This window comes from Salminus brasiliensis, chromosome 9, assembly GCF_030463535.1.
Source record: "Salminus brasiliensis chromosome 9, fSalBra1.hap2, whole genome shotgun sequence".
Lineage (NCBI taxonomy): Eukaryota > Metazoa > Chordata > Actinopteri > Characiformes > Bryconidae > Salminus > Salminus brasiliensis.
This window is the reverse complement of record NC_132886.1, coordinates 7,023,439-7,049,691: the sequence shown is the minus strand read 5'-3', so window position 1 is coordinate 7,049,691 and position 26,253 is coordinate 7,023,439. Positions and strand designations below refer to the sequence as shown.

Genomic DNA, 26,253 nt, shown 5'->3' with positions numbered 1-26,253 from the left:
TAACAGTGGTTAGTGTTAGGGTGTGCGGCCTATTTGCAATGGCTACAGTGAACACCTCAGTGTTAGAATGATGGATTTCCCATCGCTCAGCTGTTTCTGTTTATAGTAGTGGATGGTCACTGTTATCATGACTCACAAAAGGCCTTGCACTAACATGTCATTGTCGGGTAAGTGGGAAATTCCCTAGATGCAGTGTAACTACTCACCCCACCTCATTCTCTGGCCGCTGCTGTAAAATCATTTTCATTTAAATGAGTGGATTTTTACTGTTAAATACATTTGAATTGAATTGGCTTGAATAAAAATGTATATATATATATAAAATAGTCAGACTGCCTCTTTTTTCAGAACAATGCTGCACAGGTCTTTAATTACTAAAGAAAAGACCTCACATGCTCTATTGTGTTAGTATTCATGCAGGAGGTACCATGTTTACAGTGCTGTGGGGTGTAAAGTGTGTACTCAGCTCGTATCGCTACGTACTGATGCATGAATAACAACTACAATAACTAAGAAGTCCACATTGAAAAGATCAGGGCCTGCCTCACCACTCAGCTACTTTTCAGGTGCAGCCTTTACTGGCAAACATGAGCCTTAAGTTACTATGTCTAAGGCTGTGTTGATTGTAAAGCCCCTCAGCATGAAGCTGTGGAGCTGTGGAGTCAAGGAACTATGCACATAGACCTGTTACAATAATTATGTCTTTGACTAATTGTACCATATATGGACTTTGATTTTTAGCTGACCTCAGTATTGACCGTTGTTTGTTTGATTACATAAACAATGAACATCACCAGTATTTTAGCCAGTGTCCTGTTCTTTCGTCTGCTCTCTGAGTTGAGCCTGAAGGAAAACAGTGTGCTGCGCTGAACGCCAGTAACGCTGTGTTTACACACAGAGAGGACTGTGTCAGGTGACGACGTGTTACCCAAAGCTAATGGCTGCATTTTCCAAAAGGTTGCATAATTCCAGCCATGCAAAGCCAGCCACCGCTTCTTTGCAACAATGCAACAATGCAGCATCGCTGGGCAGCCGACAGGCTTGGAGGAAAACAGGGTCCCCAGCTCTGCCGCAGCTGCTAACAGATGCCTGTGCCGGCCAACATTGCTTAAGAGTGATTGGGGTGAGAGCACGGCCAGTGTGTTTCTTTCGGACTCCGGGACGCTGATGGCAAAGCAGCAAGGCTCGAATTTGAAATTGAGACACTCAGGCTATAGTTTCGGCGCATTGGACCGCTCTCGCTGGGTCTCTCGGAGTGAGGACAGCCTTTAACAAGCCCATATACAGACTCAGCTTAAAATTTCAATTTTGGTTTCATTTTATTTGTTAGGATATTTAAATATTTTCATGTTTCAGAGTGTTATACTACTACATTTTTATTATATCATTGGAAGAAAATGGTCTTAAAATGACAATAATAATAATATTGTTTACTCAACTCACAATTAATTCCCTGGTTTTTGGAAGAAACGCTGAACATGCAGGTGTCTACAAACTTCTGGACATGTAGCGCAGACGCACTGTTTCCTCAGCAGGATGCAGTCGTTTTCCTGCAAGTGTTTGTAAGAGGCTGTGTGTGTTTTTCTTTCAGCTTCTAGGTGTGGCGAAGTTCCAGAACGGCAGTTACGCTGAGAAGAACATTGTGTTGAGAATCGAAGTTGAGGACCAGAACGACTGTGCGCCGGTGTTTAACATTCAGCCAGTTGGTTTTGTCTATGAACTGAGTGAAAGAGGTACCAGGATTATTTACTTTACTGTATTTTATTGGTGTAATCTCACATTTGCACAACCATCAGTTTAATTAGCTGAATATAAAGGTCAGGAGAATATAGTAAAGTAGTGTAAACTGGACACAAAAGGTATCAAACCTCTTATGCTGCAAAGGAACAAACAGTGGTTCAGAATCAGAATCAGAAATACTTTATTGATCCCAGAAGGGAAATTGCGGTTGTTACAGCAACTGTTCATTTAAGAATAAAAACTCTATAAAATAAACACTACAAATAAACACTCTATTAAATGAACACTATAAATAAAAACTATAAAATAAACACTCTATAAAATAAACACTACAAATAAAAACTATCAAAAAAACACTATAAAATAAACACTACAAATAAAAACTATCAAATAAACACTATAAATAAACACTACAAATAAACACTTTATAAATAAACACTATAAAATAAAGACTATAAAATAAAGCCTATGAATAAACACTATGAAAATACGCTCTATAAATAAACACTATGAATAAACACTATAAAATAAACACTATAAATAAAAACTATAAAATAAACACTATAAATAAACACTATAAATAAACACTCTATAAAATAAAGACTCTATAAAATAAAGGCTATAAATAAACACTATGAAAATACGCTCTATAAATAAACACTACAAATAAACACTATGAATAAACACTAAAATAAACATTATAAATAAAAACTATAAAATAAACAATATAAATTAACACTATAAATAAACACTCTATAAAATAAACATTCTATATTAAACACTACAAATAAACACTATAAAATAAAGACTATGAAATAAAGGCTATAAATAAACACTATGAAAATACGCTCTATATATAAACACTATGAAAATACGCTCTATAAATAAACACTACAAATAAATACTATGAATAAACACTATAAAATAAACACTATAAATAAAAACTACAAAATAAACCCTCTATAAATAAACCCTCTATAAAATAAACACTCAATAAATAAACACTCTATAAAATAAACACTATAAATAAAAACTATAAAATAAACACTATATAAATAAACACTATAAAATAAAGACTATAAATAAACACTATGAAAATACGCTCTATAAATAAACACTATAAAATAAAGACTATAAATAAATACTATAAAATAAAATACATTTAGGACAACCTTGAAAATTTGACAGCTACATGGCTATAAACAGTCCAAAAAGGCAGAAATCTGTGCAAATTACTGTGCAAAAGTTTTGGTCTGTGGATATGAAAGGGGCTTAAAAAGCTGCTTATCTGAGCAGTAAGTTTTTATCTCCTCAGTAAAACACTAATAAGATTGAACATAGGGCCCGAAGAGCTTGTACTTAGACTCAGACGTTTTCACAATCCTGTATGTCTCTTAAAAACGAACATGTACCGATGTATCTCTCCTGTTCTGTCATTTCCCAGATACCTATATCATTAACATTACAGCTACTGACGGAGATAAGCCAAACACACCGTTTTCACAGATTGCCTACAGTATTGTTGAGCAGAATCCACCTGGAACCTCCATGTTCCGCATTGAACAGTCGTCTGGCAGGATCCTTGTCAAAATGAATACTCTGGACAGAGAGGTGAGAACGTCCGTCTCCATGCACTGTATGGAGCGCAGAGTTGTAGTCAGCGGTTAGTCACATGGTGCATAGAAGCAATACAGCAACCCAGAGCAGTTTGGAACAGGGTTAAAGCAACAGTATGCAGCAATTTTATCTTAAAATATCGCCTTTGAAATCATTGTGATGCTCCACTGACTGTAATAGTGGCAACTATCGTTGCTGCTCCAGGCTCGGCTGCTGCTGACTGCAGTATGTACACCTGCAAAAACTGCTCAACTCTGCCTAACTCGAGTCATATTTGGGTAAAATCCTGTAATATTACTGTAACACATCAGTCCACATGCTGTATCTCTCAGCTCGTCCAGAAAAACGTGTCCTTTAGTGGCAACGCAAAGCACAAACTACACTCCCTGACTGTAGGGGGAGCCCAAGAGCAAGAACTGCCCATTTTCTGTACTGTTGCTTTAAATAAATTTGTTGTATGATGTAGACAGATGGACACCGTATCTGTTCGAATCTGATTGGTTAAAGCTGAACTCTGTGTTACTGAACAGGTGCAGGAAACCTACACCCTGAAAATCAAGGGCACGGACATGAACGGACTACCGGCGGGAAACACAGGGATGGGCACAGTGACCATCAACGTTCTGGACGTCAACGACAATATCCCCACCTTGGAGAAGAATGCTGTAAGATTGTTGCACTGCTTTCATATACGTACTACAGTACCATTCAAAAGTTTGGACTCACACCTGGTGGAATGTGTGCTGATCATCATCCTAAAAACCTTTGATAGGTCAAATTAATAAAACAAAAAAGAGGACACTGGGGACACACTGGTGTCCACTGGAGTTAGGATGCTATGGCTGGGGCTGTGGGGTGGATGGGGGGGTATTTAAGTAGGCTTAAGTTGTAGGACCGTGGCAGTATGTGTGTATTTGTGAGGGTGGAAACACCTCCCAAACCCTGCAGCGACAGTGTGTTAATGTACCCTTGGGAATTCATCTTCCCCTCAGTGATTGTAAGCTGGCCAGGCCCTGATGCAGCAGAGCAGGCCCGAATCATGATGTTCTCTCCAATATACTTTATGGTTGGGATGATATTTTCATGGTGATGTTTATGCCAGATGTAGCGTCACATGCTCTTTCCAAATAGTTCAATCTTAGTTTCATCTGTCCACAAAACATTTGCCCATGTACAGTTGTGGAGCATCAGTGTTTCGTAAATTATAGACGCGAAGCAACATTCTTTTTAGTAAGCAGCGGCTTTCTTCCTGGTGCCCTGCCATAGACCATGCTTGTCGACTCATGGACGCAGCCTGTACCAATGACACCTTCAGATCCTTGGCTGTCAGTCCGGGTCGTTTCTTTACCTTATTGATGAGTCTCCGTTGTGCTCCTGGGGTCGTTTTGACTGGGCGCTCTCTTCTTGGCAGAGTAGCCACAGTCCCAAATTGTCTCCATTCGTAGATTGTTTGCATTACTGTTGACTGGTGAATTTCTAAAGCCTTTGAAATCTCCTTTCCAGCTTTATGTAAATCACTAATGTATGATCGTAGAAAGCTGAACGTTTTTTTTGACGAGGCTTGGCTCACATACACGTGTTTATCAGTCAAAGTAGCTCTAGTCCACGCCTCCAAACTCATTTTCTTAAGAAGACTCCAGGTATGCCTGGCTCTAGTTGGATTAGTCAGGTCATTAGTCAGGGCAGTGGTGGCTCAGCAGTTAGAGCCCCGGGCTATCGATAACAGGGTTGTGGGTTTCGATTCCTGGGCTTGGCAAGCTGCCACTGTTGGGCCCTTGAGCAAGGCCCTTTACCCTCTCTGCTCCCCAGGCGCTGGAGTTGGCTGCCCACCGCTTCGGGGGGTGTGTGTACTCACTGCTCCTAGTTCACTCCCACAGATGGGTTAAATGCGGAGGACACATTTTGCTGTACAGTGACAAATACCTGCACCTTTACCTTTTACCTAAATCAAGGGTTCACATACTTTACCCACTAACACTATGAGGTTTGTATGGTTGTTCTCAATGAAGACATGAATGATCAGAATTTTACATTTTTTTGTTGCATTATTATTTTAGGCACATTATATTTGTCAAAATGCTTGACTTAGATGAGGATCAGATCACATTTTATGACCATTTTTTAATTTCCAAAGGGTTCACATAATTTTTCTTGTCACTGTGTATATATGAAGAAGATCATATAATGCTCATATAATATGATTAATATAAAATGTAATTCATGACAAAAAATCTAAACTAATCCAATCACTACAGACATCCACAGGTGAAACCCTATAGTGACGATGTTTGCTGTGTGTGGTGTTTGCAGTATGAAGGCAGTGTGGAGGAGAATATCAGGAATGTGGAAGTGATCCGGATCCAAGCTGTGGACCTTGACGAGATCCATACGGATAACTGGCGGGCAGTGTACACCATCATCTCAGGGAACGAGGCCGGGTACTTCAGCATCAGCACTGACAACGAAACTAACGAGGGCATATTGGTGCTCAATAAGGTAATCTAATCTTAACTAACAGTCAAGCAGACAAATACTGACCAGTGAGGAGAGCTCATGAACATGAGATGAACACAATGAGCACTTTATTAGGTACAGTCATAGTGGCAGAGGATTTTGGCGTAGTACGTTCCATTAATAAGAAACAGCCACGTCCCAAAGGTGATTCTGGTGATTCACATCCCTACTGGATTCTGATCTGGAGAATGGGAAGATCGCTGAAGAGCACTGAAATCACTGCCAATGTTCATGGACTTTTGCTTTGGGACATTGGGTGGGTCACCAGGCTGGAAGTGGCCGTTAGAAGATGGGTCAGTTGTGGTCTTAAAGGGATTTGCTTGGTGTTAATGCTTGCTTGATATTAACAGATATTAACAGTGTGCCATAAAGGATCCCCCACATCATTACACCACCTCCACCAGCCTGAACTGTTGATCCAAGGCAGGTTGGGTCCATGGATTAATTTTGTTGGAGCCAAACATTTTGATCCCACCATCTGTGAGCATCAGTAGAATTTGAGATTTATCAGACCGGGCTACGTTTCTCCAGTCTTCCACTGTCCAGGTTTGGTGAGCCTGTGCTGAGCCACTGCAGCCTCAGCTTTCTGTTCTTGGCTGACAGAAGTGGACCCCACTTGGTCTTCTGCTGTTGTAGCTCATCCTCCTAAAGGTTGGATGTGATGATGTTCATTCTGAGGTGCTTTTCTGCTCACCACAGTTGTACAGAGTGGGTATCTGAGCTACTGTAGCCTTTCTGTCAGCTCCAACCAGTCTGGCCGTTCTCTGTTATTGACCTCTCTCACCAACAAGGTGTTTTTCCATCTGCAGAACTGCAGAACTGCCCTCACTGAATGTGTTTTTTGGGGGCTCATTTTATATCATTCTTGTCACAGCTAATTGAATATGCATGAACACTGAAGCCTTATGATGCTAATCCTTTAAGATGATGACCACAGTTTAGAATCTGCACTAGTTTTTCGGTTAATAATGATGAATATCAATGTTCTCTGTGAAATCTTCAGTATTCTCACTGAACCTTTTATTGATTGGTCTTTATAACGCAGGACCTGGACTATGAGGAGCTGACAGAGATGAACCTGAAGGTGGTGATCTCCAACAAAGCAGCGTATCACTCTTCGGTGATAATCAAACAGCCGCTAACCTACCCAATCAAGATCAAAGTGATCAACCAGCCCGAAGGCCCTCGATTCCAGCCCTCAGTCAAAGTCATCTCACTGTCTGAAGACAAGACCACCATCAACCTGAAGAAAGTCATAGCCACCTACACAGCTATTGACAGCGACAGGCTAGTCACTGCTACTGACGTCAGGTGGGTCCGCACCAGCTGAGTGCTGATTTTCTCTTTATTAGCTATTATTAGACTTGATGTTTTAAGCCATATGGTAATTACACCAGTAATTAATTACATCAGTAATTACATCTGGTATTCTGGTACAGATCACTGTATGGTTACTATATTAAAGCATAGACTGTATGTAGGAGTGGACTGGACGATAAAAAAAAAAAACAAAAAAAACGCCCCCTGGTGGCCCCCCTGCAGTACAGCTTTTAACCCCGTCCAATCCCATGCAAGTAAACCGAACAGAAAGGAAACCTTTGTTTAAAATGACACATATAGTAATTCTTTTTTGGCTATTGTGTTTTTTGCAATTCTGCAAGCTCCACCCACATTAATATCCACCCCCCCCCCCCCCCCCTACAGTGTTTTTCTTCACAATGAACCAGTTTTAGAGAAACTGTTCGGTGATATTCTAAGGGATGTGGTGTTGAGGTCACTGCCAGCTGAGGGCAAGTTGATAGGCAGCTAATACAGACCATCAGATATCATGAATATGCAGGTGTTTCAGTACAGTACTTGGCATTTTGGTGTACTTACAGACTTGCCGTGCGGTTGACTGAGCCGTCATTGTGCAGCAATCGATTCTCGTTTCTGATGAAAGCCAAATTCAGTACTGTCATCTCCTTTATAGAGTCCATATATTAAAGCAACACCATGCGACCGCTTTCCGTTACTGTGCGTAGAAGTCGCAGAATCAGGACAGAATAAACAGGATGTCTTTAACTTTACAAGAAAACTATAGGAACTGTAGCACTGTCGAACGATAAGCCTATGTGTTTGTAATTGTTGGAACTGGTATTTCATTGCAGATATGTAAAAGGAGAAGATGCTGATAACTGGTTGATCATTGATGAGAAAACCGCCGACATCAGACTCAACAAAGTCCCGGATCGTGAATCTAGGTTTCTTATTAATGGAACGTACTACGCCAAAATCCTCTGCATCACTAATGGTAAGTGAGCCAAAGCATGTCTGTACGTTCAGGTATGTTTTGCATTGCTGTTTTTTTTTCTGTATTTTTTGGATGTTGTTTATTTTTAAGTAAAATAAAAGATATTTTATTGGGGCCGCAAGTGGTCCAGCATACTAAGACACTGCCACTATGACTAGAGAATTGCTAGCGGTCATGCTGCTAGCGATCGGCAGCCAGGGCCCCGAGACAGCACCGTTGGCCTTGCTCTATCCAGGGAGGGTAGATGACACTTTTTCCCCACATCACTCCAGTGCAGGGCTGGCTGTCTCCAGTGGCATCTGCTGGTCTGCTTTCCCCTGAGCGCAGTGGTTGCCTGGTGACGTTGCATCGGCAGCAGTTCGGAAACGAGGCGCTGTCTGGTTGTGCACGTGTCTGAGGAGGCGTGTGTCAGTCTTTACCCTGCACTGCATATGATAGGGGGAGAATATGTATGGGTGGAGTAATTGATGATCCAAATTGGGGTGAAATTTGATATAAAAGTGCAATAAAATTATAAATAATAAACAATTGATGATATTTTCTTTCTTAAAGAGAAGGTGCCTGCTGGCGGCGGTATTTGAATTCATATGAAAATCATGTAGACGTTGATTTCTAAAGACTTTCATAACCACCATCCGAGTTGAGCGCATGTCTTTAAATTACACTGCAAGTGGCATATAAACATCATCTGGGTCCAAGCACAGCATCATTCTGATCAGTAGTGCACAAATGATGAATGCAATATGTCTGCATTTACATTTACAACATTTGGCTGAAGCATTTATCCAGAGCACCTTACATTTAAATCTGGTCACACATATAGAAGAATGTAGAGTTTGTAGTAAATGATAAATGCAATAGTAGTAATAATCATTTTTTGTGTGTAAAACTTGCCGTTTTCTGCAGAGTATCCAATCAAAACAGCTACAGGAACCATCGCAATTCAGGTTGAGGATTTCAATGACCACTGTCCGATCCTGACCAGTCCTGCTCAGACCATGTGTTATGGAGACAGCGTTGTGTACGTCTCGGCCACAGACGGAGACAACTACCCCAACGGAGAGCCTTTTGTCTTCAGAGTGCTCACCAAGAGCACGACGGAGAAGTGGAGTGTCGAGCGCCTCAATGGTGACGTAACACTTTTACCCAGTATGCACTTTAGCAGTGTAGGGGTGAAGGAAAATATTGATATGTTAAAGTATTGCGATATTATGGGTTATAATACTGTATCGATTCTCAAAAACACAGCATTGATTATTAATAAATAGTAGCAGGTGAAGCTTGATGTCAGACAGTGGTTCATTTAGTGTTGTGTTTAAACCCTGACCGCCAGATAGCAGTCTTGTACTCTGTCTTTAGATCCCACTGATCTGATTGCATTACACGTTAATCTTTCCTTTGCCCAGATTTTATGCATTTGACACTTTTTTAATGCTATGAGTTTTCCTAAATTTGATTTTAAAATGACATTGTCTTGCTTACAATATCGCAATATACTAAATCATAGCTGCTGTATCATGATAAATATTGTATTGCCAGGCCATTGCCCTCTAGCACTAACACAACTGAACTCAACATAGCCAGCTGTGTTACAGAAATAACCCTAAAGTGCAAGTTTAGCCAGACGTTCTAAGGTAATAGAGGTTTTTAATACAAACTGGATTCCAAAAAAGTTGGGACACTAAACAAATTGTGAATAAAAACTGAATGCAATGATGTGGAGATGGCAAATGTCAATATTTTATTCGTAATAGAACAAAGATGACAGATCAAAAGATGACAGCGATTGTTCTAGATTCTCTGAATCTTTTAATGATGTTAAGCACGGTTGATGATGATAACTTAAAAGTCTTTGCTATTTTACGCTGGGTAACACCATTCTGGTATTGCTGCACTATCTTTCTGCGCAACAATGGTGGAATTGGTGATCCTCTTACCATCTTCAGAATCAGAATCAGAATCAGAATCTCTTTATTTCACCAAGTATGTTACCCATACAAGGAATTTGTCTTGGTGAGAGCAACACGCATGACAAGTAACAAAGAAACACAGAACACAGTCTTAAACTAAAGGAAAATGACACTAAACAATAAATAGGGTAGGGGATAAATTAAAAAAAGTAGAAAGTACTAAAGGTAATAAAGGTAATAAAGAGCTGAAAAATATATTTACAGAAAAGAAAAGGACATCTTGGCTTCAGAGAGACACTGACACTCTGAGAAGCTCTTTTTATACCCAATCATGTTGTCAATTGACCTAATTAGTGTTAATTGGTCTTCCAGCTGTTCGTTATATGCTCAATGCTATATTCCCTTTTCCAGCCACTTATTGCTACTTGTCCCAACTTTTTTGAGATTTGTTGACGCCATGAAATTTTGAATCAACATATTTCTCCTTTAAAATGTTACATTTACTCAGATTAAACTTTTGATCTGTCATCTATGTTCTATTACGAATACAATATTGACATTTGCCATCTCCACATCATTGCATTCAGTTTTTATTCACAATTTGTTTAGTGTCCCAACTTTTTTGGAATCCAGTTTGTAACACTTTCGGCCAATCTGGGGTTTATAGGCTGTTTAAGGGGTTCATTTATCTCTGATAGACTTGATAATATGCTTTCTGACACTGTATAAAACTCTGTTATCTAGAAACATGAGCTGTGACCAAAACTGATCCCTACTCCCTCGTTAGGCTTGTTTATATATGGAGTGCTTGGTGTAGCTTAGTGGATAACAGGTTGAGAGGCCTCTCAAGCAGACCACACCAATAAGAGTCCTAACTCTACGTTCTCCTACCTGTGATTCAAATGTGACTCGGCCTGGTTCAGAGCATCAGATAAATGTGTTGTGTTTTGTACACTTCGGACTCAGAATGAGCTCATACCCATTTTTCCGTTTCCAGAAACCACAGCCATTCTGCGCTCTCAGGAGATCCTGTGGCCTGGACACTACAGGGTGAATCTGGAGGTACAGGACCAGCAAGGGAATTTCTGCAGCGATCAAGCGCTCCTTGTCGTGAACGTGTGCACGTGTGACGAATCGAAGGTGTGTCTGCCGAAAAGACAGACGGGCTCGGGTGTGACATTCGGAGTAGCTGGAGTTCTGCTAATGCTGCTGGGATTGCTGCTTCTGCTGCGTGAGTGCACTTACAGTACCTCCGTCTGAACACACCAGGCAGGGTTGATCAGTTGTGTTAAATTAGTGAACTGGTTAATAACATGTCTTAATATGCACCGACCGGCCACTTCATTAAAACCACCTTCTTGTTTCTGCACTCACTGTCCATTATATCAGCTCCACTGACCATATAGGAGCATATATGTAGTTAGTTAGCCTCTTTTCACCCTGTTCTTCAGTGGTCAGGACCCCACAGGACTGACCAACCACAGAGCAGACTGTAGTATTTGGGTGGTGGGTCATTCTCAGCACTGCAGTGTCAAACTGACACTGACTGACATGGTGTTAGTGTGTTGTGTGTTGGCTGGATGTTTCTGATTGGTGGACTATTGTTTAAACACTCCAGCAGCACTGCTGTGTCTGATCCGCTCGTACCACCAGTGCAACACACACCACTAACACACTCGCAGCTGTACCACCAGGTCAGCCGGTGTGTCACTGCAGTGCTGAGAATGTCCTTCTCTTGCTCTTTCTCTCTCTCTGTGAGGTTTGACCAATGGCTGCGTGTAGATGCAGGTACATATAGACCAGGTGTGATGGCTGAGAAGGCAGAGCTTAAAGAGTCTTTATGGCTATAAAAAATCATCCAGGTCCTCACACAGTTTATAAATAGGCCAGACACAATTTTTAAGTCATGGCGGGGGGGGGTGGCGGGGGGCATATGGTCACCCTGTGTGAATTACCTGCAATTCTAACGTATTCAGGTACTCACTGTTTATGCAATTAGAAATTGAATCATGTAACTGAATCATGGACTTCTTACCTGAGTACCGGAGCTGCTGTTTATGAAAAAGCAGCCCTTATGAATCCTAGCTGTTGTCTAATCTCTGTACCTGTCGAGGTGTCTGTATCACTGAGAGGTGCTGACTGTTCTTGCAGTGGCTCCTCTGCTCCTGCTGTTCTGTGTGTGTGGAGGAGCTGCAGCTGCCGCCGGATTCAAAGCCTTCCCCCCCGAACAAACACAGCACCTCATCACCTACCACACTGAAGGCCAAGGAGAGGATAAGGTAGGGTTTATAGAACTGCATGCCAGCTTTTAGAAGACCGCTGCGTGTTGCAGATTTCTTTTGGTGTTTCTCAGCAGGTCAGGCCACACAACCTCCAACATTAGAACGATTCAGTTCTGATTCATTAGGAATTGATTCAGTGCACCATGACATATCTAATTTCAGCACATTTTTATTTCATTATTGGAATTTATTTTTATTTTAAACAGGTGGACAGTTGGATTAACCGATCCGAATCTTTATTAAAATGCTAAAAAGGTGCAGATGAATCACCACCTTCTGATCAATGTATTCCAACTGCCTTGGTGCATTTTGTGAAAATCAGTAGAATGAAGTCAGTAGAATGAAATTAAAGACATAACAATCTCCGTTTAACAGTCATAAGTGGATATGATCATATTTACATCATATATACTATGAAATCAATATATGAGTAAATATATAATTCACCTCAAGACTGTTCTTGGAGGAGGGCCGAGGTCCAGCACAGTTTAATGACTGTGAACTCTAAAATGAACTGGGTCATTTTTCCCATACAGAAATGGGATACACAGGCCATTATATGCTCAGATATATTTGCCGTCACTGTCTTGGAGATACATGTTTTTTCAATGCTAGAACGTGTAGAGAAAGTCCTTTTACATGTCTCTCAGTGCTGCATTCCAGTCGCTTGACCCGTTCCTCTCATTGTGCTCCAACAGGACATCCCACTGTTACAGATCCCCACAGAGCTGGACACTGGGGTCAAAATGGGTCACGTGGCGGGTGCGGGATCCAAAGGGCATTGGGGAGCCGGGGGATGGGGCGGAGGAAGAGAAGAAGGCATGTTCAACACCAGCGAAGAGTGGCACTTCAAGGAGCATTTCAATGACTTTAACAGCAATTACAATTCCCAGTTTGCAGCCGGAGGTCATGCTGGACTTCAGGGCATGGGGGCCTTTGAAGGCATGGCACTGTCTGAAGCCTTCTTGGGTGACTACTATTCGAAGGTTAGTACATTTACTTTAAAAGAGGTCCTTCACCCTCAGAAATCTCCTGAGTGATGAAGCTCAGTCACTGTTATTGTGTACAGTTGACTGAGGACTGATGTCCTGTATGTTATTACAGAAGTCGAAGTACATGGCGGGGCAGCAGGCCGCAAGCGAAAGCCTGCTGGTGTACGACTTTGAAGGCGACGGCGCTAACGCGGGTCCGTTGGAGGACATCTGCGCTGAGCTGAACGAAGGAGACGACTTGGCCTTCCTCAATGACCTCGGACCACAGTTCAAGGCCCTGGCCGAGCTGTGCCGTGGCTCGGCCATCGATATTGAGGTCAGCTCGGTTTCAAAGCCACCTGCACCTGAACCAGCCCCAGCCAGAGCTCACCTGGATGTGAGGGAAAAAGTGACCCAGGGAGGCTCCCATGCTGAGGCAAGCAGCTCTATGTCCACCTCTGCTTCTGCTTCAGTTTCTGCTTCTGCTTCCGCCTCTACCACTCACATGACCTCCGCGGATTATCACCAGAGGGGCGCAGTGTCAACGGCAGGTGTGTTCACCCATGGAATGCCCAGCCAAACCCTGCTGATCCAACAGCCAGCTGTGTATTACGCCTCCACCCCCGTCTACATGGTGGACCCCAAGCCTCAGGCCACTCTGCTGGTTGCGTCCGGACCAGTCCTGGGCATGCAGGATAACGTGGTGCTGGTGGAGCAAAGAGGAGGGAACCTAGCTCAGGGAGCGTCCACACTGGGGGAGCTAAAGCAAACCCACACCAAGGTGCTGCTGGAGCGGAAACCAGTCAGAGAAGCTGGGATAGTTGAGGCCAGTGGGCCGCAGGTGCTCCTGGGACATTCCGAGGTCGGTTCGGGAAGCGTTCGGATTGTGGAAAGCGGACGGGTGCAGGCTGTGGGGCCTGTCCGTACAGCGCAAAGCTCTTTGCACTCCAACATCAGCGAGGGACAGAGCGTCCAAGCCAGCCGGGGGCTCATTGGATCCCATAACGGTCTTGCGGGGGCACAGCTTGATCTGCCACGTCTGACTGTCCCACGCGGTGGTACACAGCAAAAAGTACGGGAAGAGAGGATTTCCGTCATTGAGAAGAGTTTCCAGTCCAGCTCCGCCACCTAATGTAACACGACCGACACACACATACTGGAGACTTTTTCGGGTTCCACTTAAGGGACAATGTAATCATGGGGGTCCACATGTATACAAAAGCACTACGGTTTCTTTGGCGGCGAGCTTCCATTAAATGGTGAAATAAGTATGATCTCCTCCAAACAGCCAAGGTCGTTAAGACAAGGCCAAGGGGTACTGAAACCTTGCCAGCTGTTCAGCCTCTGCTCACTGCAAAGCCTTTGGGTGTTATAAAAGACTCATCTGAGGACAAACACTGCGAGTTAAAAATTATATTATAAAAAAACAAGAATGTAACTTTGGTTTGGGGAGAAAATGCTTAAAATAGGCTTAAAAGCCAAATTACCACCCTGTTATTTTGCCTCACACTGATTTTCCTTTCACAGAGGGCTTGTTGATGTGCTGCTAGCAAGCTGAAGATTGTAGCCAGGCTAGCTTTTAGCTTTGCCCCCACTCGCTTTCACAGGTTTGGTTTTCTCTCTCTTTTTTTGTTAGAAAAAAATATATATAAAAAGTAATTAAAAAAAAAAAAACAAGCACTAGCAATGCTCCCGGCACTAGAACGATAAGGACTTAACACATGTCTCCTTCAATTTATGTAAAGCCAGCCACTGTCTCTTTTCGAACACACCCGAATGCGCCGGTCCCCGGCTTCACTGCACCAGCTAATAGACGCCTGCGTCGGCTCACCTGTAGAGTGCACGACCAATTGTGCTCTCTTAGGCTCTGCCCGCTGATGGCAAAGCACCATGGCTCAGGATTCAAACCCCTATAGTGAGGCTTTTTCTCGAGTTGTTGGTGCTTTCCCTTCTGATGTGTGTTTAGGTCCAGTCGTGGGTCTGTGGTCTCTGAGTTTGAGCTCCCAGTCTGCGGACACTGGCACAGGAAAAGCCGCGGGCACAAGGCCTGGGTGCACGTGATATATGGGTCCTTAAATAATAAAACACCATAAAGGAAAGACTCAGAGCTTCCAAAGATGAGGACACTTGGCACTTGTGTCCAGAGTTAGCAACGGTATGCATTGGTGGTAGGCATTGGTTGGTGTGGCGCAACAGATAACACCACTATCTGCCAACGAGATATTGCACCATGTGGGAGATGGAGGGTTCGATTCCCAGTCTAGGTGACTGTGCTGCGCTACACCAAGACGAGTCCTTGGGCAAGACTCCTAACACTACATTGGCCCACATCTGTAATACAAGTAACCTTGTAAGTTGCTCTGGATAAGAGCGTCAGCTAAAGGCCATAAATTTAAATGCATTAGCAGTTGATTTTTCAGTGTTTTTTAATTTTTAATTTTTTTTTTTACATTTATTCATATGAAAATTAGGTTATAAAGGCTTTAATTAGATTTTTACACACACACACACACACACATTTATATATATATATGTATGCATATATTACATCTTCAGACACACACTTCAGCAGGCCATGCACTATAATGTAAATATGCCATGCAGCAGTAATGTAAGTAATATGTAATGAGCTGTGGGAGCTTCGGCACATTGCTACACATTTCATGTAACAGAGACACAGTCTGATCGCACCATCAGTCTGTTGCTGTTTTTGTTGTTGTTATTATCAATCAATCAATCAATCTGTATTACTGTGCTTCATAATAAAAGCTTTAACACATCACACATCTGTACACTATCAGTCAAAAGTTTTAGAACACCCACAATGTTTTCAGTAGTTCAGTAGTGAAAGTCCTGCTCGGCCCAGCTAAGCTTGCTTCACTGTTTAACCCTCTTAGCACTGAGTCTCTTACTGCCACTCCACCTGCAGTCGAACCTCCAGCTCCACGTCTGCCCTTCACAGCTAAACCAAGAATTGGTCCAGTGATACGCTGCTGCTCTACAAGGTGTTGTCACATGAGCTGCCTATCACACAGGCAACTGTTGGCTCTCAGAAACTGGTCTTCTGATGCTGTTGTGGATCTGAGTGTGTCAGACCTCTTCAGTTTCCTCCAGTTTCCACACCAGCTTATTTTATTTAGTCCTCAAAAGCTCTGGAAGTTTACTGCTTACCTTCGTCCCAAATGTTGCCACTGCACTTTGGACCATTCTAGGTTATTCGCTGGACCTGAAGTGTTAACATGTCAATAAAAACTGGAAAAACTGAGGGTGCTCTAATACTGACTTGTGACTGGTGGTGTACACTTTACACACAAGCCTGCTTTGGTGCTGTTATTTCTGCACTCCTGGAACAGAGCATGAAGAAGATTAGCTTGGTGACACACTGGAATGAAAAAAAATACACTGTGGACAAAAGTATTGGGACACCTGCAAATGCATGCATTCATTGCTTTTGTTGGACTAACTGACTCGACTGTGTCTGCTGTGGGCATTTGAATGATTGCTTTCAGCGACAGGAGCGTTAGTGAGGTCAGCGTGTTGGATGATCACCACCCCACCTCACCTCATCACCCCCAACTCCCCCAAAAGTATTGGATAGAGCACCACCACCATCATCCCAGAGGACACAGTTAGTTCCACTGCTCCACAGCTCAATGCTGGGGGGCTTCATCCCCCTCTAGCCCATGCCTACCATTAGGCCCATAATAGTGCCTATAGGGTCATGTTTGTTTATCGGCTTTAGAGAGTCCTGTTCTGTTCTAAAGCAACGAATGCTACTTAAAGTAAAGCTGAATGCATTCATCAATTAGAAGGGGTGTCCACAAACATTTGGACATGTTGTGCATGCAATCGTTGTTACTCTTGCTAAACCCCTATGAGGGTTCTTGTATAATCTTTCAGCTGTATGATCTGTATTGAGGACAGTCGGTCAGAGGAGCTCTGTGGAGTTTTGTGGACCTGTTTAATCTTGAAGGACGTTTTTTTTTCTTTCGCACCGAGACAAAACCTGCATTCACCGCTTTCCTCCCGAACCTGTTCTTCACAGATGGTATCTATCTATGGGAAAGTTTTTGTATGTCTTCTGTATGTTTTTAGACGATGTATGATCTGAATGAGGGGGTTGTGTGTGGTTACAAACCTGTCATTCGTCATTTTTCCATTGACTCGTATCGTCTGGGTCAGTCTTCGTCTGTTTCATCTGGATTCCTTATGCATGAATGGAAGTTTTATTAGCCCTCATTCCAATAGGCTTACAGTACACTCACACTGCACACTATAGGCATTGTGTACAGCACATTTCTTATGCTTTCTTTACACCGTTTGAAAACACATTGGATGAGGGCCTGTATGGAAGAATTTGTCCACATTCTTTTCTGCTTTTATTTGGTGCTGCCAGTTAACCCACCCGACACTAGGAGGATACGGACTTTAAAATAAGTCAGCCACCGCCGACATGCTTGGAGGAAAGCGCCAGTTCCCCGGCTCCACCACACCAGCTAAGAGAAGCCTATGCCGGCCAACATCGCTTTAGAATTATGAGGGAAAATAGAGGGGCCAGTTGTGCCCTCTCCGACTCTGGCTGCTGATGGCAAAGCATGTGAGCCTATGCGAACAACATATTTGACTCTCAGAAACTTGGCTTCTGATGCTGTTGTAGACTTGAGTGTGTCAGACATCTTCTTGTACCAGACCTCTCCACGTTTCCTCCTGTCTCCAAGAGCCTTCTGATGGTGTAGGAGGCTGGACTCGTCCACAATCTGGCTTTATCTGGAGTTTCTCTAAAGGAAAGAGCTCAGGTTTTAGGAATATCAGGAAAGCGCCGGGTCCCCAGCTCCACCACAAAAGCTAACAGACGCCTCTGCCGGCGAACGTCGCTTTAGAATGATGAGGGGAAAGAGGGGCCAGTTGTGCCCTCTCCGACTCTGGCTGCTGATGGCAAAGCATGTGAGCCTATGCGAACAACATATTTGACTCTCAGAAACTTGGCTTCTGATGCTGTTGTAGACTTGAGAGTGTCAGACGTCTTGTTGTACCAGACCTCTCCACGTTTCCTCCTGTCTCCAAGAGTCTTCTGATGGTGTAGGAGGCTGGACTCGTCCACAATCTGGCTTTATCTGGAGTTTCTCTAAAGGAAAGAGCTCAGGTTTTAGGAATATCAGGAAAGCGCCGGGTCCCCAGCTCCACCACAAAAGCTAACAGACGCCTCTGCCGGCGAACGTCGCTTTAGAATGATGAGGGGAAAGAGAGGCCAGTTGTGCCCTCTCCGACTCTGGCTGCTGATGGCAAAGCATGTGAGCCTATGCGAACAACATATTTGACTCTCAGAAACTTGGCTTCTGATGCTGTTGTAGACTTGAGTGTGTCAGACATCTTCTTGTACCAGACCTCTCCACGTTTCCTCCTGTCTCCAAGAGCCTTCTGATGGTGTAGGAGGCTGGACTCGTCCACAATCTGGCTTTATCTGGAGTTTCTCTAAAGGAAAGAGCTCAGGTTTTAGGAATATCAGGAAAGCGCCGGGTCCCCAGCTCCACCACAAAAGCTAACAGACGCCTCTGCCGGCCAACATCGCTTTAGAATGATGAGGGGAAAGAGGGCCAGTTGTGCCCTCTCCGACTCCGGCTGCTGATGGCAAAGCATGTGAGCCTATGCGAACAACATATCACGTAAGCAGCTGTTGACTCTCAGAAACTCGGCTTCTGATGCTGTTGTAGACCTGAGTGTGTCAGACGTCTTGTTGTACCAGACCTCTCCAAGTTTCCTCCTGTCTCCAAGAGTCTTCTGATGGTGTAGGAGGCTGGACTCGCCACACTCTGGCTTTATCCGGAGTTTCTCTAAAGGAAAGAGCTCCAAAGAATGAGTATCAGGAAAGTGCCGGGTCCCCAGCTCCACCACACCAGCTAAGAGACGCCTGTGTCGGCCAACATCGCTTCAGAGTGATGAGGGGAGCATTTGGGCAATTGCCCACCCGGAGAGAGAGCACAGCCAATTGTGCTCTCTCCGACTCTGGCTGCTGATGGCAAAGCAGCCTGTCTTAGCTTTCGAACTTGCAACCCCCAGGCCATAGTGGTACGAATTATACCACTAAGCCACTCGGAGCCTCCAGAATTCATACACGTTCTAAGAGGGGTTTTGTTATGGACTTTTTTTTATTTACATTATGTTGAAAGAATAGATGATAAATGTGTTGAACTACACTGTATCTCCAAACGTTGGTGGACACCAGCTTGTCCAGCATTTCTACCAAAATCAAGGCTGTTAGTAAGGGTGTCTGTGCCCCCTTTACTGCCGTTACAGCCGCTACTCTTCCAATAAGGTTATAATTTAGATGTTGGAACATTGCTGTGAGGATTTGATTGCATTCAGCCATCAGGAGAGTTTTCCAACTCATCATTCAGCATCCAGATCACCACTCCAACTCATCCCAGAGGTCCTGGATCAAGCTCCATCACTCCAGAGAATGCAGATTCACTGCTCCACAGCTCAACACTGCGTTGAATAGATATGGTGACCTCATGCTCGGGTTCCTCTGCAACACCTGAATCAGCTAGAAAGTAGCTGAATTCGCTAATTAAAGGGGGTGTCCGGATACTTTTGGACATATAGTGTACCTGTAACAGATGGCAGTGCTGGTATGATAATTTGAGATGTTTGTTTTGCTCTAAATGATAAAAAGGACAAATTTAATGTTGCTGAATTTGTGCAGCTTAGATGTTAGGTCCAGGCTCGATCGCTTTAAAGATGAGTCATAGTCAGAACAGCAACTGGTTATTAATACTAATATTAAAATATTGTGTTGCTTTTTTTTTACTTTTGATTTGATGTACATTTTGAAAAATTTGTGCCCTAATGTGACACAGATCAAAATTTTTTCAGGGCTGTGTGGACATATCAAATCAGATCTTTCTAGATCAGATTTGAGTCACTTTGGCTATGTTCAGACCGCCGCCCCAAATCCGATGTTCTGGCAAATCTAGATTGTTTCCAGATCCAGATTTGTTTTTAAAAGACTGGACAGCCAAAAACCACATGAAATCCAAATACCACGTGGAAATCAGATTTATACAGATCTCTCTCTGGCCACTGAAATCGGATCGAAACGTGAAATCCGGAGCGACCTCCAGGTCGCATATAAAAGCAGCTTGTTAGGCCCCACGTTGTTACCACAGCAGCCCATGCAGATAGGTTTGTGATGTCCGGACACGCAAATCCGATCTGATCACTTGCAAATAACAGTGCTAACAGTCTCACAATCTCACCAGATCTGATCTAAGAAACATATCCGATTTGCCTGCAGTCTGAACATAGCCTTTCGTATGTGGTCCTAGATCGGATACATATCCGATTCTTAGACATGCGTCGTGAATGTGAACGGTCAGATCGGATTTCGTGTGTGTTTTGGCCTGTAGGCATGTGCTTAGTGCTGTTTTCATCAGCCAGCGCTGGCAGAGTGGCAAAGCAACAATGGAGGAAAGGAACAGCTGATGATGAACAGCTCCGTTCACATCACAGACAGATATAGTCACTTCCAATTATGAATGTGAACCATCTGCATGGCCCAATCCGATCTGAGTATAACATCCGACTAGATTAATGAGGCTTGTCAGGTGAACATAGATTGATAAAATCACCTGCACTGAAGGTTGAGAAGATTTTCCCATCTACTGTAAAGTTGACATTTTGGAGATACAAGGATTTTGTGTGACTGTGGCAATAAATATTAGAGATGCTGGGCTTTTATGGGTTTGGCAAGCCTTTTAATAAACCTATCAATGAATAACTTGATTTAATGTGGTAGTTTTGCACTGTGTACTGTTTGCAGTAAATCAAGCAATCAAATAAAAGGCTTATGTGTTTCCAAATCACTCCACTATACTTCATTTTAGTCATTTTTACTATTTTGATCTTATAAAAAAAGGCATTTTTGGATGCACTACCCAATATCATGACAGTGACCATATCCTGAAAGTGTGCTTCAGTGAAATTCAGAATTAAACACCTCATCATTAAATGCAATGCAGAACAACACAGAACACTGCTGTGTTGAGTGTACACTAATTGTCCACTAGAGGGCGGTCGTACTATACAGTATTAAAGCCAGGTCATATATGCTAACAACCGTCCCAGTAATGTAAATGTAATGCCTAAACATTAAGACCATCTGCCTAATATTGTGTAGGCCCCCCTTGTCCCTGGGGGTGCTGTATGGAAGGGGGGGAAGTTAAGACAATTCTAAGGGCCTGTGACTGACAGGGAGCCTAAACAATGTCTGAGTTGAGTATTTTGGGGAGTTGTGGGGACCCTGGCAGCGACCCGGCTGTAACTCGTCGAAGCATGAGCTCTCCAAGGTCTCTGAGGGCGCCCTATGGTTGTGAGGTGGGGCCTCTATATGTATATGCGTCAATGAACAACCTTTCGCTGGTTGCCCTTTCTTGGAGCACTCGTGGTAGGTACTGACCACTGCAGACCTGCCTGATGTTTTGGAGATGTTCTGACCCAGTCCTGAAAGTGGTTTTAATGTTATGGCCGATGGGTGTACACTGTCACATGCTCGTGGTTTCACAGCTCTAGAGTGGCACAACTGTCTAGCTGCATAGTCAGGAGGAGGCCATGGGTTTAAATATCCCACAGCCCGTCATGGTCATGTGATTGGAGGAGTATTTACCTGCAGATAGGAATTAGTAATGGGCAACATGAGGGGGTGGGGACACTAAAGAGAAATCTATTAAAAATTATTTTTAAAAAATCATTAACCGGCACACTGAAGCTGACCTGACCTTTTTTTTTTTTTTTTTTTTTTTATAGTGCAATAAAGTCCTAACAGCAAATTATTTTTTTTACAGCAAGGAAATACAGTATCCTACTGTGTATTATCAATAATTATGATAATATAATATTACAATATAATAGAAATGAATAGTGTGCTGTAATATAAGCATGTTAGGATCTCATTTATGGAGGGAAAAGTGTACACCTGACCCCCAACAAAGCCCCCACTGTGTCTTAGCGTATTAATGGCCCAGCTTACACCCGTCATACCCAGATCTAGACGGAAGTATTTAATAAATAAATAATAATATAATATAATAAAGCATTTATTTAGCTAAAACTCAAAAACTAAAAATTTTTTGGCTTTGGTTTATGTGCAGATGTGGGAGTACACTCTAGACCAGAGGTGGGCAGTCCTGGTCCTGGTCCTGGAGGGCCACCTGTTCATTTGCCAGGTTCAGTAGGTCTGTTAGAGCAGGGAAATCAGTAGACAGTGCTGAACCCCGGCCCTCGTTGCCCTCCCCTCCCAGTTGTAGGTCTGCTGATTGGCCAGCAGAGGGCAAACAGCAGCTGTGTTTGGTCTTCTCTAACCCTACTGGTGTAAGAACTTCATGTTCTCCTGTCCGTCCCGTAAACAGTCCCTCTTTAGTGATTTTAAAGTGCTCTTAAAAGTGTGTTTAAGGTGAAGTCATCAGAAAATCCTCCCATGTTTTATGTCGACATTTATGGAAGGGCTCCGTGAAGACACTTAACAGCTGAAGTGACTGTTTTCCGTCCATCCTCATTGTGTCTGTACACCGTGACTCATGTTTTGTGGGAATCAGTTGGCAGCCATCCTGCTGCTTCCCTACTTGTGTGTATGTCTGGAAAGATGGAGACTGAGTGGGAAGAGGTGGAAGGTGGAAGAGGAGGGGGCGTAGCAGGAAAGCAGGATTTCTCAGGTAGCCAGATAACTCAAGCCCAACGCCAACCTCGTGAACATGGCCCGTTAAAAAGCATGATACTCACATTGGGCGTAAAAACCCACCCAAACTCATACACCACTGAAGACCACAGATATCAACGTCATGCCCATATTAGGAAGTCCAGACCTAAAGTTGTGGTCAGACGTTTATGTACACTCCTGAAACCACCTTCGATGTGTGTTTAGGGTCACTGTCTTGTTGGAACAGTCAATTGTGTCCCAAGTTTCGATTGCCTTCGTCCTTCTTCATTATTCGATCCATTTTGTGCAATGTACCAGTTCCACAGAGTATGATCCTACCACCACCATGCTTAACAGTTGGCCCAATCTTCCTGGAGAATGCCTGACTATTACTCTTCCAAACTAATCTCTGGTAATCTGATCGTAAAACTTGTCTAACTGTTCAGCTGCAAACTTTAGTTAAGCTTAAAGGTATTGATTTTGGAGCAGGAGCTTCTTTCTTGAACAGCATACTTGGAGTCTTGGAGGTTCTTGGGTTGGTGTTCCAGCAGTATCTAGTTCATGGCAGGTCTGTGTCTTGCAGGTTCTTGGGTTGGTGTTCCAGCAGTATCTAGTCTAGTTCATGGCAGGTCCGTGTCTTGGAGGTTCTTAGGTTGGTGTTCCAGCAGTATCTAGTTCATGGCAGGTCCGTGTCTTGATGGTTCTTGGGTTGGTGTTCCAGCAGCTTTGAGTTCATGGCAGGTCTCGGTCTTGGTGGTTCTTAGGTTGGTGTTCCAGCAGCATCTAGTCTAGTTCATGGCAGGTCTGTGTCATGGTGGTTCTTGGGTTGGTGTTCCAGCAGCATCTAGTCTAGTTCATGGCAGGTCTGTGTCATGGTGGTTCTTGGGTTGGTGTTCCAGCAGCATTTAGTCTAGTTCATGGCAGGTCCGTGTCTTGGAGGTTCTTGGGTTGGTGTTCCAGCAGTATCTAGTTCATGGCAGGTCCGTGTCTTGGTGGTTCTTGGGTTGGTGTTCCAGCAGTATCTAGTTCATGGCAGGTCTGGGTCTTGGTGGTTCTTGGGTTGGTGTTCCAGCAGCATCCAGTCTAGTTCATGGCAGGTCCGTGTCTTGAAGGTTCTTGGGTTGGTGTTCCAGCAGTATCTAGTTCATGGCTGGTCCGTGTCTTGGTGGTTCGTGGGTTGGTGTTCCGGCAGTATCTAGTCTAGCATAGCAGTGACGTTCCAGCAGCATCTAGCCTAGTTCACGGCAGGTCCGTGTCTTGGTGGTTCTTGGGTTGGTGTTCCAGCAGCATCTAGTCTAGTTCATGGCAGGTCCGTGTCTTGATGGTTCTTGGGTTGGTGTTCCAGCAGCTTTGAGTTCATGGCAGGTCCGTGTCTTGGTGGTTCTTAGGTTGGTGTTCCAGCAGTATCTAGTTCATGGCAGGTCCGTGTCTTGATGGTTCTTGGGTTGGTGTTCCAGCAGCTTTGAGTTCATGGCAGGTCCGTGTCTTGGTGGTTCTTAGGTTGGTGTTCCAGCAGCATCTAGTCTAGTTCATGGCAGGTCTGTGTCATGGTGGTTCTTGGGTTGGTGTTCCAGCAGCTTTGAGTTCATGGCAGGTCTGGGTCTTGATGGTTCTTGGGTTGGTGTTCCAGCAGATTTTAGTTCATCGCAGGTCTGGGTCTTGGTGGTTCTTGGGTTGGTGTTCCAGCATCATCTAGTCTAGTTCATGGCAGGTCCGTGTCTTGGTGGTTCTTGGGTTGGTGTTCCAGCAGCATCTAGTCTAGTTCATGGCAGGTCTGTGTCATGGTGGTTCTTGGGTTGGTGTTCCAGCAGCATCTAGTCTAGTTCATGGCAGGTCTGTGTCATGGTGGTTCTTGGGTTGGTGTTCCAGCAGCATCTAGTCTAGTTCATGGCAGGTCTGTGTCATGGTGGTTCTTGGGTTGGTGTTCCAGCAGCTTTGAGTTCATGGCAGGTCTGGGTCTTGAAGGTTCTTGGGTTGGTGTTCCAGCAGCATCTAGTCTAGTTCATGGCAGGTCCGTGTCTTGGAGGTTCTTGGGTTGGTGTTCCAGCAGTATCTAGTTCATGGCAGGTCCGTGTCTTGGTGGTTCTTGGGTTGGTGTTCCAGCAGTATCTAGTCTAGTTCATGGCAGGTCCGTGTCTTGGTGGTTCTTAGGTTGGTGTTCCAGCAGTATCTAGTTCATGGCAGGTCCGTGTCTTGATGGTTCTTGGGTTGGTGTTCCAGCAGCTTTGAGTTCATGGCAGGTCTGGGTCTTGGTGGTTCTTGGGTTGGTGTTCCAGCAGCATCTAGTTCATGGCAGGTCTGGGTCTTGGAGGTTCTTGGGTTGGTTTTACAGCAGCTTTTAGTTCATGGCAGGTCTGGATCTTGAAGGTTCTTGGGTTGGTGTTCCAGCAGCATCTAGTTCATGGCAGGTCCGTGTCTTGGTGGTTCTTGGGTTGGTGTTCCAGCAGTATCTAGTCTAGTTCATGGCAGGTCCGTGTCTTGGAGGTTCTTAGGTTGGTGTTCCAGCAGTATCTAGTTCATGGCAGGTCCGTGTCTTGATGGTTCTTGGGTTGGTGTTCCAGCATCATCTAGTCTAGTTCATGGCAGGTCCGTGTCTTGGTGGTTCTTGGGTTGGTGTTCCAGCAGCATCTAGTCTAGTTCATGGCAGGTCTGTGTCATGGTGGTTCTTAGGTTGGTGTTCCAGCAGCATCTAGTCTAGTTCATGGCAGGTCTGTGTCATGGTGGTTCTTGGGTTGGTGTTCCAGCAGCTTTGAGTTCATGGCAGGTCTGGGTCTTGAAGGTTCTTGGGTTGGTGTTCCAGCAGCATCTAGTCTAGTTCATGGCAGGTCCGTGTCTTGGTGGTTCTTGGGTTGGTGTTCCAGCAGCATCTAGTCTAGTTCATGGCAGGTCTGTGTCATGGTGGTTCTTGGGTTGGTGTTCCAGCAGCTTTGAGTTCATGGCAGGTCTGGGTCTTGAAGGTTCTTGGGTTGGTGTTCCAGCAGCATCTAGTCTAGTTCATGGCAGGTCCGTGTCTTGGAGGTTCTTGGGTTGGTGTTCCAGCAGTATCTAGTTCATGGCAGGTCCGTGTCTTGGTGGTTCTTGGGTTGGTGTTCCAGCAGTATCTAGTCTAGTTCATGGCAGGTCCGTGTCTTGGTGGTTCTTAGGTTGGTGTTCCAGCAGTATCTAGTTCATGGCAGGTCCGTGTCTTGATGGTTCTTGGGTTGGTGTTCCAGCAGCATCTAGTTCATGGCAGGTC

The 26,253-nt window shown here is 44.0% G+C and overlaps 1 protein-coding gene across 1 annotated transcript in view; it reads left to right on the top strand.

Annotated features, from left to right (window-relative positions):
* The window catches only part of dsg2l (desmoglein 2 like), a 30,231-nt gene extending 9,037 nt beyond the window's left edge, over positions 1-21,194 (top strand). The window contains exons 4-14 of the mRNA XM_072687259.1: positions 1,592-1,733; positions 3,185-3,351; positions 3,888-4,022; positions 5,668-5,853; positions 6,917-7,182; positions 8,022-8,164; positions 9,071-9,292; positions 11,072-11,305; positions 12,226-12,353; positions 13,055-13,342; positions 13,461-21,194. Coding sequence (XP_072543360.1) covers positions 1,592-1,733; positions 3,185-3,351; positions 3,888-4,022; positions 5,668-5,853; positions 6,917-7,182; positions 8,022-8,164; positions 9,071-9,292; positions 11,072-11,305; positions 12,226-12,353; positions 13,055-13,342; positions 13,461-14,459 — 2,910 coding nt within the window. The 3' untranslated portion in view covers positions 14,460-21,194. The remainder of the gene's footprint in view (positions 1-1,591; positions 1,734-3,184; positions 3,352-3,887; positions 4,023-5,667; positions 5,854-6,916; positions 7,183-8,021; positions 8,165-9,070; positions 9,293-11,071; positions 11,306-12,225; positions 12,354-13,054; positions 13,343-13,460) is intronic.
* Positions 21,195-26,253: the final 5,059 nt, after the last annotated feature.